This window comes from Poecilia reticulata, chromosome 13, assembly GCF_904066995.2.
Source record: "Poecilia reticulata chromosome 13, P_reticulata-male-v2, whole genome shotgun sequence".
Lineage (NCBI taxonomy): Eukaryota > Metazoa > Chordata > Actinopteri > Cyprinodontiformes > Poeciliidae > Poecilia > Poecilia reticulata.
Window position 1 is genome coordinate 28,257,377 of NC_088842.1, and position 14,418 is coordinate 28,271,794.

The 14,418-nt window shown below is 39.5% G+C and overlaps 1 protein-coding gene across 2 annotated transcripts in view; it reads left to right on the plus strand.

Moving 5' to 3' along the window:
* Nucleotides 1-1,002: 1,002 nt before the first annotated feature.
* The window catches only part of gab2 (GRB2-associated binding protein 2), a 46,276-nt gene continuing 32,860 nt past the window's right edge, over nt 1,003-14,418 (plus strand). Inside the window, exon 1 of one of the 2 annotated variants that reach the window (XM_081614396.1) lies at nt 1,003-1,492. In XM_081614396.1, the coding sequence (XP_081470522.1) occupies nt 1,421-1,492 (72 nt within the window). In that variant the 5' untranslated portion in view covers nt 1,003-1,420. The remainder of the gene's footprint in view (nt 1,493-14,418) is intronic. The other variant, XM_008426405.3, reaches the window with a different exon arrangement.

Below are 14,418 nucleotides of genomic sequence, written 5' to 3' on the forward strand. Positions count from 1 at the left end.
GGCACGTGTGTTCATTACTGTTTTGTATATACATATATTTAGATGTTCAAGGCTCCCACACCAGTTATGCCATTTACACTCAGCATTTATTTATGAAACATTTTTGGGATGCTCGGTTGCTCACTAGATCCCAAGCTTGTTTTTTTCCCCAACTTTGACTGGACAGCGTCTTTAAAAAATATAAATGTATGCAACACCTCTACATTTTGTCATATTCTAACAATTTTTTCGAATCACCTTTCACTTTAGCTTTAGATACGATATGTTTTGGATGCGTCGCTGTGTTTTATTAAACTTTTATAACTAATAAAGTAGAGCGTAGCTGTGAAGTGGAAGGGAAGCGATAAATTGTTTTCTAAATATTTGACATTTTTAATTGTTTTAAAACAGAGCCATCTTTTAAATGTTTGCACATCCTTGACTTTTCCAATGCTGTTTGTCCACTAAGACGCCTTTTATTTGAAGCTTTCACAGAACAACTCCATTCATAAAGAGATTGAAAGACTTGTTAAATTTGGCTGCATTGAAGTTTATTCCACGGTATCAGAATGAAGGGGGCTGAATAGCTTCTCTATTTTCCCCTTTTTTTGACCATCAGGCTTTTTGTTAGGATGTAATGAAGTGAAAAAGTTGAAAGGGTAACTGTGTGGGGAAAAGGGGGTGCATTTACAAGCTGCTGTCAGCTTTCCACCAGGGGGTGCTTTATCATATTTCTTCCAATGACAGGATGCGACACTGTATTCAGTAGGGAGGTTACTGAAAAAATGTATAACTTAGTTATTTTTTTATTATTATTAAGAAACTATTGTTGTGGAAAGTATTAAGCAACTTTTTAAAAGTAGATTTTTTTTTTCACAAAAAGCATAAAACACTTAGCTTCTTTTTACGTAAAAGTTTGTGAAAATGTTATGTTTTATTTTTTTATGAGGATTGGCTTAATAATTATTTTTTTTCCCCCCTCACCGTTTAATGTTTTTTTTTTTTTTTTTTTTTTATCAAGCAAGCTGTTCCTCCATCCTGTTCATCCCAACGGCCCATCCCTCTCTCTGCGCGGTGGGCGTGGTCTGAGTCGGGAAAACAAACTGCAGACGCACACAGATACTTCCTCGCTCGGTAGGAGTTGACTAGTTTTTTTTTCCCCCCCGCGCGGCTCACCGTCACCCGGCCGTGCCTACTTTCAGACTCCGCTGGGCAGCAGTGGGTTTGCGCGCCCGGGCAGATATTTGCGCTGCTCTCCATCTCCTACTTTGTTCCCTGCTCTGATTTCAAATGGGGGGAGCGGACTGCAGCAGAGGGAGCCGAGAACCGACAGCGGCGCTTTGAACAGGCGAGTCCTCATGCATTAGTGGCAGACTGCACTTTGAGAGCAAAAAGAAGAAGAAGAAGAAGCAGCAGCAGCAGCAGCGCACTTTGGGCAAACATGAGCGGAGGAGAAATCATCTTTCAGGGCTGGCTGAGGAAATCACCCCCGGAGAAAAAGCTGAGGAGATATGTGAGTGAAGCACGCTTCCGCTGTAGTTTCTGTGTTTAGAAGTTTGGCACAGAGGTAACCCAGTTTTTTTTTTTTCTTTATCTTGGTTTGTTCCCTCTTTGTCAAATTGTTTGTTGTTCGTCTGCATCTCAGATAAGTGGTGTCGCACTGGAGCAGGTGCACCTCACTATGCCTCCTGCTGCACAAAACATCTGTTTATCTGTCAATTACGCCTTTAACTAGAACTGAAGCGATTAATCGTAATGAATCGATTGACTATTGAAATAATCATAAGCTAATTTAGTAAAATTGGTGGTTAATTGGAGAATACGGACTCAAATTGGGGACGTTTACTGAAAGAATAATATATTAAGTCAAAACTACAGAGAAATACTTTTTACATTTAAAATAAAAAACAAAAAAACTCTTGTAGTGGCTAAAGTTTTGGCATCACCTGGTTCAAATTAAGCACCTTTTGCTAATCAAGCAGAAAAAAAACAGCCTTTTACATGTTGGTGTTGGAAAACTTTTTCAGTTGTACAAACGATTAAATGTAGCAAATGATTAAGTTCACGCCATTCAGTAACATGCTGTGTTACTGAATTTGAGGTAGTATCATGTGTATTATCATTATTTAATTATTTGTATTTTTAATGTAATATTGTATAAAACATGGTTGAAGTGGTGGAATGAAAAAAATACACTCTGATTCTTGGGACAGTCGCAGCACTACGTTAAACATGTGTCTACAAAGTGGTGGTCCTATCATAATTTGGGGGTTAGGCCTGAATAAAACCAGACAGCTGTTTGTGATTCTATGAAAGAGCTTTCGGATGTGATTTTGCATTATCTGGCTGTGATGAGGTAACGTCTAATGGAGCAGAGATGCAACCGGTTTCCTTCTCAGCAACGGTGAAAATTGCAGGCGGTTTGATTGTTTTGGGGAAGACAAAGCTGCGCCTCCTGTTGGGTGCTGGGCAGGAGAATGGCTGCAAATCAGATAATAGGATTTATGGAGGCAGATAGAACCATGAGACAATCTCCTATAAATACAGCTGTCTACTGTTTATGTATGGTGTTGCATTACTGCTCCCCCTCTGCTCCCCACCCACCTCCTCCATATTCCCTGCTAGCTGACTTTACCATGATGTCATCTCGATGTGTTTCGTTTGGAAATCCATCCTTGAATGTCTTCAATGCAGCCCACTATCCTGTCATTTCCTCATTGTTTTCCACTCAGAGCTGGGACCGTGTTTACACAGAGACCCATGTGGACGGTATGGATCGGCAGCTGCAATAGTAAGAGGAGGGGAAAAACCTGCTTGGTTGCAGAACTTCATATAAACAACAAGAGGGAGGGGAAAATTGGCCCGGAGGCAAGAGAGCAGCACTCTGAGGCGTTCTCACCCTGCGTCTCACCCTTGTGAACCAACCTAAGAAAAAAAAACAAAACAAAACAAGCACACAAACACGGCTGCGGCCAGAAAACGGAGTCATGAGATGGTGTCCAGAGCAGGCAGACTTGTAAATGTGATAATCTGTCTGAAATTCCTTCCACTTAACGCCATGCTATGGACAATCAGGGCTATTTACTCACCAGTATTGCCGTCATCTGACGTAGTTAGGTTAATGCCTGGGATATTTTCGAATGTCTAACATTCCAGCCTGGAGGTGTGTTGGGTAGTAAGTTTGATCGGGTTATTATACCGCCAGGAGGAAATGTCAGGAATGTGTGTGTTTTTTTTTTTTTTTGTTTGTTTGTTTTTTTTTCCCCCTCTACAAAGCTGCTACAGTTTGGAGATTATTTGCTACAGTGGCGATGATTTTTAATCTATAACAACACCTTCCTTGTCAATATGCAACTCCTTCCTCCTGAGAAAGACTGGACCAGTGTTTGGTAATAAGTGTTTGGAGAAGTGCTTGGTTATTGTATTGAGAGCGAGTTGTGTGTGACCTCCGGTGATCAAAACATGCCAGTTCAGAGCTGCTGATAGTAAAAATAAAAAACTGGTTATCACTGCTGCAGGCCTCAATGTATGCAAATTGCATGCAAAGCAGCAACCCCGCTGGTTGCTTCTGGAGAAGACAGGCCACAATGTTTCCATACACTCGCACGCTTGCCCTGTTCTTGTTAAATGCTGTCTAATTGTTTACAAACGCGATTAGGTTCCCGCGGTGACTCACTGACTCTTCACTATCCCACATGATTGGTATAAACTTGCTGTGTCCCCCCCACCCCTCGAGCATGTGACAGCAGCACTGGGGACATGTGTAGTCAATTTTCACACACGCCACATTTCCACAATGCAAGAAGAAGGAAAAAAAAAAAAAAAAGGAAAACGGTTGTGGTTCAAATGAATCACTTGGTTGAGGTTTATCTCTTTTGATTAATGTTCCAGAGGTGGGTAGGCCACTCCCACTGTAGTGCTCAGTGGGAGTGGCCTACTTACTTTTTTTTTATTATTATTTCTGAACAATGGCCAGAAAAAACACAAGGAACATGAAAACAACTGAGGGATCGAGGATTTCTAGCCAGCAGCTCATGCATAGTTCATGTGAGGTCACTTTGCTCCTCCATCAGTTATCAGACACTATGCTTCATCATTGTGGCTTCATTAAAACCCTGATGAATTAGTTTTTTATTGGTTTGCATAGCAGACAACAACAACAACAGGAGGTTGAATATGAACCTCCTGTATGACACTGTTTACTGTATTTTACTGAATCAAATCAGCTTGGTGTTGTGAAACGTGACAGAATCTGTAGGAGTTTAAAGGTACATACCCTGTAAGTCACCTGAATGAATCATGCAAGCTTAAGTTGTATAGGAATCGTATGCTTTGCTTTGCGTAATTCTGAAAACGGCTCATGTGCTCGGGTCAGTACCGCACTGCTTTGCTGAACTGAACTGTTGTGGGCGACATTAGAAACATGTCTGTTCAAATTCACTGAGGCACTGCCACATTCCAGACAGATCATATCGGCAAGGTAATATCTGCTTCTTAGTCTTCATTCTCACCGCTCGTGGTTTCACACGGTTTCAATTTCTTGCCTTGGTTGATGGTGCTCAGGAGGAAGATGAAATGATTGGCGGGGAGAGGGGGAGTGGAGTGGAGTGGAGGGGAGATAGTGACTTTTGAAGGCGGGCAGTGGAGAGCGGCAACAGTGGTCTGTGTCCCTCTGTCAGCTGCCGGGTCGACAGTTGTTTTGCAGAGGGGCTTTGGGAAGTCCGTGCCCTCAGAGGTCAGCCCTGAACGCCTCCCAGTTCCTGCTTTGACAGACAACCAGCGTTCACACAAGCATTTTCCTTGTTCCATTTCATCTGGAGGCCTTTTTCCCCCATAAGCTGCAAAAATGGCTTGCTTGATGTGACAGCAGTGACTTGCAGGAGCTGTTTAAAAGTATGTATCCCCCTCCAGATTTATTCAGTCTTGCTTTTTTATTTTTTGTTTTACCACCCTCAAATGTTTCAGACCATGAAACAAATGTTAACATCAGACAAAGATAACCAGATTAAATGTAGAAGCAGAAAATAACTCAAATAGCACCTGCCTGACCACACGAAGTAGGCAACTAATCTACTCCAACAAACCATAGCAAGGCAAATGAAGCGGCCAGGCTACAACAATTATCTCTGGAGGTCGTCAATATTGGCTTCGTGCGATAACAACGTCTAAAACCACACAGACCTCACTTTCCACAGTTGAGGTCAGTTTTCATGACTGAGCAATAAGGAAGTCAGTTGAAAAATTCCCAGGTCAAAACCACCGTTGGCCAACAATATCACAAAGGCGTGTCTCGTATATATATACTAAAAGAGATGTGGGTGATCACTAAAACTTTTAAGGAGATATTTGGTTGACTAACAAGTCAGAGCCGTCCAGCATGGTGGTGTTGATGGACTGAGGCTTCTTTATGGCTTCAGGGCACAAACAACTTGGTGTAATTTGTGGATCTGAATTCTGCTCTACCAGAAAATCCTGAAGGACATTGTCCATCCATCAGTTTGTGACCTTAAGCTCAAGGACGTTTGGGTTTTGTGACATGGTTTGTAAGAGTAAACGGTTATGCACCTCTGAATGAGGGATTCAAGGATTCAAATCAATCCTTGAATTCAAATCGAAGCAACACTCCAGCATGTTTCTGATGAGGGTAAAATATAACATGACATGAAGCTCAAAAAAGTTTAATTTACGTAATAATCCAGCTTAAAATCCAATTGAGATCCTATATTGTCAGTTCTAAACACTGGAGAACCCTGAAATAATCATTTGAAAGTGACATTTTGTGATTAATCTGGTTATTTTTGTCCAGAGGACTTTATAAACCTTTATCTTACTATGTAGCAACGTGCAGCTTTAGCTAGCATCTGCTTCACCAGCCTTGGTTACATATTTCTCTCACATTTGTTTCTCTTTACTAAAGCATCCGATTGTGGCCCTATTTCCACTTTGTCATAATATCCCGCCCTTTGCCATGAACTCTTTTGGTTCAAAATGTAATTATTTCACCAACAGCAGATGCCAGACTTCCTTTCAACGGTACCGTCAGGAAGTGTTTTGACAGAGGTCTCATGACGGGGAAAGAAATCAAATTGGCCTGCAAGTATATAAATGCACTACTTTCTATCAAGACTTTCTCGGTTGAGCCTGAAATAGAGCTGTTCTGAAGGAAATTAGATCCCATTGATTTAAAATGTTCCCCTTGCTATCTCTCGTGATTTTGGACCAGGAGTGAGAATGTTCCGCTTATTTGCCAAAACTCTCCAAAAGTAAACCAACACCACAGTAACAGCTTTGTATGATGGAGCTAATAATATAAATTAGCCACACAGAAACAACCTGAGATAAACTTTATTATACCAGGCAGACTGTTCTTTGTATATCCAGCAGTGAATGAATAAACAGACGCATACGGATCATGACATTCACAACTCGCATGCCCTATGTAAACAATATGCTGCGCAAACAAAGTGAACTGCCTCAGATGGTTCAGTTAAGGATGGAAGTTGGGAGAAGCATTTTCTTTTTTCTTTTTCAAACTTTGTTTGTCTTGCATCTTGGCAGAATATGTCTGTGACCAGCTGGAAGAAGTCACCACTCAGTGCAGAGGAGGAGTGTGTGGGTGTGACGTCCCAGGATCTGAACCCGCCTAACTGGCCTGGAAAAGTGCAAAACGTTTCTTTTAATTGATGGCTTCGACCTCACTAAACGCTTTTGACAGCACCGCGGAGCCTCCTGTTCCTGTTCGTTTTTAATTTTCTTCCTCATACTTACACCGACTCTTAGCTTCATAGAAGACAAGTAAAACGTGTCGGGGAATTAGCTGACTATGGCTTTGTCATTAGCGTGCTTATTTGTAAGATGACTGGCTAGAAGATGTAGTCAAAACACGGAGACATATTAATTACCACAATAAAAATAATTGTGATAAAAATAACACACACTAAAATCAGTAGTTTTAAAGTACTTGTTGCACAGAACAGAAGTCTTGCATCATTCAGAAGTTTGAAAGATTACACACACACACACACACACACACACACACACACACACACACAAAAATCCAATTTCAGCAAAACAACAGAATTCGACCTTCTGTGTGAATTATAGCTTTGCTTCTGCTCCGGTAGCCAGCCTGCAGGCAAACGCTGGTGCTCATAGGATGCCGACTGTAGATTTATTTATATTGCATCAAAATAATAAGAGTGACTTTTAAGGCTCCTTTGTTTTCCACATTAGTCTGTTTTGTTGCAAACAGACAAATGTGTGTTTCCTGTAAACAAGTGAAACGGGTAGCAGCCTTCTTCTGGCAGCTTACTGGCTGTTTGCTCTGCTTTCAGAAATCTCCGGTGGCTGCTTCACTTGGTTTGGCATTTCCTTTACCTCATAAATACCATGGGAGCATTGTGACAGAAAGCTTCAGTGATGTTTAGAACCTTGGTTATACGTTGGTTATTGGGCTCGATGGAAAGTTCCTGGTTGACTTTAAAAAGCATAGTTAATTATTCTCTTTGCCTGTGTCCAATTTTGGAACCGTAATGCACATGTCAATGTTCTCAATCTGTAGAAGTTACTCCTCAATGTACTGCAGTGATGCTAACCCTTCATAAACTCTATCAGCTAACACGAAGTGAACAAGGAACCTGGGGAAGAAACAGAAAGGGAAGGAATGCTGAATAGTAAAGAAATTTCAAAGAAATTGCACGTTTGTTCTCAAGTAAATAACATCACTAACGAATTAGGTTTGAGTGGGAAATAATTTCTGTGGTCTAAGTGTGAAAAAAAAAAAAAAAAGTTCCAGCAAGTGTGACAGAGTTGTGCTTCTTCTTACTGGCAACTTATTAATGTTGGTGATGTTTATGAGGTTTACCGCATTTACTAATAGATGATAACTTGTGAGAAGTCTGCAGAGCTAATAAAAGACATTTAGATGAATACATATGTAAGATGGATGTCCGTGTTGCTAATAGGAGTTATTAGAGTAAAGGAGGATCTAGTAATTAATTGAAAAACACTTAAATTTGTAAATAAATTTTTTTTTTGTTGAATTGTAGCCAAAATCTGTTCAAAAAATCTCCTTGTAATGGTCAGTATATATAATATTTACACTGTCAAAAAAGGGAGTTTGATTAGCAGCTATATCTATGTCAAATACTGATATGAAATTCTATTTCATGTCAAACCTTGTGCCTCACTGCTATTATTCGTAGGAGTTGGAAATGTGTTTAACCTTGTGGTTGTGGTTTCTGTAGTTAAAGTGAAAACAGCACAAAAAAAGCAAGTGTTTCCCTGCATGTTGGGGAAAAAAAATGATTAATGCGGTGGAAAAATGTTTTTTTTCTACACGTCCTTTAATTAGCATGTAAAACCCAGAGTAATGAGTTAACTTTGCATGACTGAAACTAGAGTTTGGGATTTTCTTTCTAGCTTTTTTTAAAATCCTGTTTTTAAATGTTATGTGGAGCTGAAGCTGTGCCTCTTTATTTTTAGAAAAGATGCACAGATTTATTATCTCTTGGCAGTTAAACTTGCAGTCATTTTCACCACTTGTTAGATTTATGCTATTCAGATTTGTGCAGTGTGGTCAGGTGCCAACAGCTTCTTCGAATTGCAAGTGAATCATTTAACCATGTCTAATTTAGCTCTGCCTTTAAAAGAGGTTTAAATGACCAACAACAATGTAAAGTCGACTTTTTGACAACCGGAAATCCTGAGTAAATCTTCCCTTCAGACACTGATGAGTCATTTTGTTTCAGGAAAAAGGAACTAGCATTACTTAGTTAAAATAGAAATAGTTGTATTTGCAGTTTCCACATTTAGATTTCAACTTAAATCTTAATGCAATTTTTAGCATCAGATATACGACTTCATGAACTAAGACAAACTCACCGTCACATTTCTCATCTCTTTCTGTTGACATGCTTGAGGAATTTTGCAGGATGCCTTATTTCCCTTCTTGGTCCTAAATTATTTCAGTAAAATGAAAATTTAAATTCAATTTAAATTTTTAACACACTTCATTAGGTTCTCCCTGCCAGGATTCATAAAATCCAAATATGTCTTTTAATCAGTTTCACCTTGAGAATTAGATGCAACTGCATTTTTGTTGTTTTCTGTTGTTCATTATTCAGTACAGAATTCAATGGCAGAAAAAAAAAAACCTAATCAGTAATAACGTTTCTAAATGCAGCATTAACTATAATACTTTTATTATCCAGCTAAAAAATGAGACATAGTGATTATTTTAGTGCTCATTTAATTTACTACTCCCGAACTATACAGCACTGTTAAATTAAGTGCAATCTTTGGAAAAAAAAATGAACACATTTTTTCTTTTTTGTAAGATTTAGGCTGGCAGGAGATTTTCTGTTACTGTTGCTAAATTAATCCTTCATTTTGCTTATGACAGTTCCAGTAATCACATTATTGTTGCCATTTTGATTCTGATGCAAATATTTGAACAAAGATACAGGATTGCCAACGTCCAAATAAAATGTTTTCAAGTGCTTTGTGGGCAGAAGGTTACGACTTTTTGCTACTTTACTCTTTATAGAGTAACAGACTGATAAGGTGACATTAGGTGGGCTATCTGATCTGCTTGATCAATCTAAACATGTTTTCCAGTATGATGGTCCATGATTTCCACAACCAGAACATTTTCCGAACTCCTTATATTGTTTCTGTTTTGCGAACTGGATACAACTCTAGTGCCTGAACTGGCATTGCACAGCATCAGGTGGGGGAGGGGCAGCACTGTATTATTACAATAAAGCTGTAATAATACAGCTTTATTGAGCTGTATTCTCCCTACAGCTCAATAAAACATCTTATTAAGTGGATGTTACCCCTAAAAAGTTAAATTGTAATGATTTTGAAATCATAACTCTTTGTTTAATGATGAGATATCTAAAGGTTACCTAATCTGGACTGTTTGTGTCATTCGCTGGAGATTGCATTCCTTCATTTCCTATCTTATTGTTTCTCATATATTTAGGGCTCTAAAGGTTAGAATCCTCTGCTGATGATGACACCCACAGCTGGTCACAGGCAACATGCAAAAATATAGGGTGTTTTTGAATTGGAGTGACGGTCCAACAGGTGCCAGGGTCAGGTGCTTGTATGGAAATCCTTCAGCTGGATGAAACCTTGCTGTTTTAAATGAGTTTTACTCTGTTCTGTGTATCTAAAAGCACCCCGTACTTGTCGAGAATTACCAGGAGAAGCACACAGCACGACCTCCGCACTCAGGCGCCCAGGAGCTGACGCTGACGGCAGAGGCAGGGGGAAGCGGCACAAATAGTTCTGATTGAAGATAATGCCTCCCGTTAGTTAAGCTGTCAGACTGAGCTCATGCTAAATAAGCCCAGCCTTCTGCTGAAATGGAGACATGGCGAGAGATTGCTCATTTTTATAATAATGGAAGTGTTCAGCCGCAAATTGAGGCTGATTATATCTGCTGAGAGCTTTTTAGAGGTTGTTTTCATGTGATGTGCAGCAGGCTCTGACACCCCCTACCCCCACCCGCCCTCCGCCCCAGCCAAGCTTGAACTGCAGGAGACCGGTAGCTGTCAAACGCAAGAAGCTTCTTCATCACTGTCACACCTGTTGGATTGAGCTCGAGTCGAGAGTCGTGACTACATGACGTGAATACCTGGCCTCGTTTCTTAGAACCTGAGTAAAGGCCCTATTTTGTAATAAATATGAACTTACAAATTATACAAATGATAAAAAAAAAAGCTAGATTAAGGCTTTATATTGGAGAAAAGAAAAGATTGTCTGAAATTCATAGCTAACCCTTCACCATCTTAACACATTAAATCGTGCACTTGTTTCGAGTTTCTTGAAGCATGATACATTTTGTATCAGTCAACATTGTTTTCAGTTGCAGTTGCAATCTGAGCTGCTTAGGGTATGAATCATCATTTTTGAAATGTTTCAATATTAACTGTGTTTGGGCATGTAGCAAATAGTAGTTATTCCAAGTCTGGAATAAAAAAAGCATGACATTATAGGTCTCAAGACAAGGCAGCCAAAAACACAATCCAAAGCTGATGCACCTAATTAAGGCATCTGTGTGGCAAACCAAAACCAGTGTAGTAGCAGTAAACCCAGGACCTGAATTTGAGTTTGTGTATAAGAATATTTATTTGGCTTTTTATTCATTGAGGACGAGGAAGACAGGAGCAGCAGTAGTACAGGTTGGGATTTAAAAGCCAAAAGGAGTTTGCCGTTCCTAACCAGCATCATTACTCTGATTTGTACGTCATCACCTCCAGATGTTTCTGTCATAAGTGAACCATATCGTAACCCCATATAATTAGTTTGTGTTTCACTCCAGAGGGTTTAACTGTACAACAATTATGAAGTTGTTTAAATGTTTTTCCCAAGGACACTATCAATCACATGCCACTCAAACTTAATCAGTTTTGTTACAGTTAGGTTTTATTTGGCCATTAAAAGTCCCATTAAGCTAGTGTTACATATATAGCAGCTGGAATTTAGGTTACTGCTATTAAATCAGATTGCGACTACATTCAAACATCCTCCTTCATTTGGCTCAGACACAGAGGAAGAAAATGATGAGAGCTGCAGCCGACTCTAATTGTGAAAATTTATGAGAAATGTTTGGCGGTCGAGAAATTGAAAGCGTTCTGTGGACATCGGTGTTTATACTGGTCCCATTGAGATGCAACATATCTTCACCCCAGGAGCATAATCACAGTTTCTACTAAAAACATAACCATAAAAGAAGAAGGAAGTTGGGGAAACAGAAACTGGGCAATTCTGGTCTTAGGACTAGTTCAAAAGAAAGGTGAAATATTTCCATTATAACAACTAAAATCCGACACATTTCATCACCAAAAACAGGCTAAAAAAGTAAGCAAACATTCACAGAGGATATATTTTAAAAGTAAAATAAAATGTGAAATATAGTCTGATCTTGCGTGATAAAAATTATTGTCATAAACAGCTTAAGTCGCCTTGCGTAAGCTGTCTGTCATAGCTGTGAGTTCAACTTTGCTGTGTCTCCGTCCCTGATGTTTGGGTCGATTCTTATCTTAAGTTAAGGATTCTATTTGTTTCCTCCATCTTTTAAACCTCATGCGCTAAAACTGTTTTACATCTTTTCATGTTTACTTTTCTGGGTACATGAATGGGACAAAGCATCCACCGACAGTGGAGCTTCTGGATCTCCTCAGCTGTCAGGACAAATAATAGGTTGGAGCTGTAGAAGATGCACACTGCTGGCACAATTGTGTTTGTGACTGTATTTTTTATTTTTTTTTTTAAGCGCCAGAAAAGGTTTATTATAAACTTTGAGGGGGACAGCTGTCTGGTTAATGTCTCACACTGAGCAGAGATGTAAAACCTTGTGTGAACTATACAACTTAGAAGGAAGCATTTGTGGTTTATTTAGGTTCACGTAAACTGTTGCCTGATGTCTATATACAGATACGTGACACCTGTAAAGCACATAAAAGAAAGCACTGATACATTAGTGGCTCATCCGGCTTTTCTGTGGCATCTTTTTTTTTTTCTTATTTTGAATGCACAATTGCTAATTTCTGCCAAATAAGCTTGGAAAGCAACATGATGCTAATTTCAAATGTGTATTTTCTGCTTTGTAAAATGTAGCTGCATTGTTCTATTTTAATTTCTTTTGGTTTTTGTTTGTGTGTTCCTGAAACCCACATCTGTTGCTGGCATGTGGTGACCCGCTATTGATCAGGGCCGGATAATCAAGCCTCTGTTGCTGTTGTCTACCCAGCTTTGTCTCCTGTCGCCACTTTTACCGGACTCACCATTGTTTAGGCATCCAGTCATTCTGTGGTGGCCATTTTAACAGTCTGAGGCTTTAATTAATGCATTGTAAAACTGTTGTTCTGTCATTGAGAGAAGAACATTTTTGGCCTATTAGGCACCAGATGGGATGAGAAATCAACCCAAGTTGTTTATTGAAATTTTGCAAACTTTTTCAAAGTATGAAACAAATAAGAACATAAATATGGGATGCCTAAAAAAAGTATTATTTAACTTGATGTGGATGGATTGAATTTGCTGTGCCTAACATGAATTACTAACTATACTATAAGACGGTAAAAGCTTGGCTAAAAAGTTGTGATAATTTGGTAATATTACAATACAACTACACAGTTACAGCTTGCTGTAAAATAACAGTTTTATATTTTTGATAGATATAATAAGTTCAACAGTGTAATAAAGTAGAAATAGCTCATCATGTTAAATCCCTAGTTAATGGTTGTTATAAAGAAACCGCAACAAATGTTTCCTCATATGCCTATCTTAGTACTGGGTAAATGTGATAAATAAAAAGTAAAACATTGCTTCACTTTACAGCCCCTGGTTTCCACTTGGAAACTACTACAGATGTTTCTCAGTGGCTGTTTGTTTGTCTTGATGTTGGGTAAATCTATCATGTAATCCAACAGCGACGGATATTTTCATCACTTTACTGCCTGTTTTCATTGTTACACAGAAACAGCCCCAAAGCTCTGCTGGTAACTCATTGCTTTGTTGAGCAGTTTAAAAAGTGCAAGCATCAGTGATGCATTACAGCAAAGTAATACAGTAACTATCACGTTTGGATGCTCTGATGCTGTTTTCAGGTGGATAATTCAAATAATAAGGCAATAAGGTACAGTTAAAGAGCTGCCCTACCCGCCCATGTAGCTGTGCACTGCAAGTCAGCTTCCTGAAAGACTCCTCTTTCATTTTTCATATACTTACAAGATAGACAAATAAAAAAGGGGAGGCAGTTGTGGTTTGGAAACTAAATAAATTAAGCAAAAGGTATAGTTGCCTTCAACCAGCTGATCACCTGTGCACAGCAACAGTTGGTCTGGAGCCTTCATTTTTTTCTGAAGGATTTTAAACTGACTGCCATTTCTTCTGGTTTGAAGGTGTAACTTTCCAAAAATGTTCTATCCCTTGCGCATGGTTGGATCAATAAACAGTTAAAAGCAGCAGAAGTGATGTCATCATCGCCAAGGATGAAGCAGGTGTCGGGTTCAAAAGATGTCCGTCAGTCAGCGCTAATGTGCCTGAAATAAAAGATGGCCTCTTAGGGAAGCAGATGTCTACAGGTGAGGTGGTTGCACGGCTATGGCACAGATCTACAGTGCCAGTGTTTGTGCAGCTGTGTAGTGTGTGTGTGTGTGTGTGTGTGTGTGTGTGTGTGTGTGTGTGTGTGTGTGCGCGCGCGCGCTGCAGCGACAGGTATGATCTATGGGAAGCAGAGTCAAAGACAACAACCTGCTGACTCCTCCCCCTGCTGCTTTAATAGTGCCAGAGGTAAACAAGACTGTTCTACCCTGAAGCCTGAATAACACTGTTGTTTAACTTGGATGTTTGCTCACAGACATTTTAAAAACATGTCGGCTGATTCCCATCATCCCGCCTGTTGACACAGCCTACTATTAAACA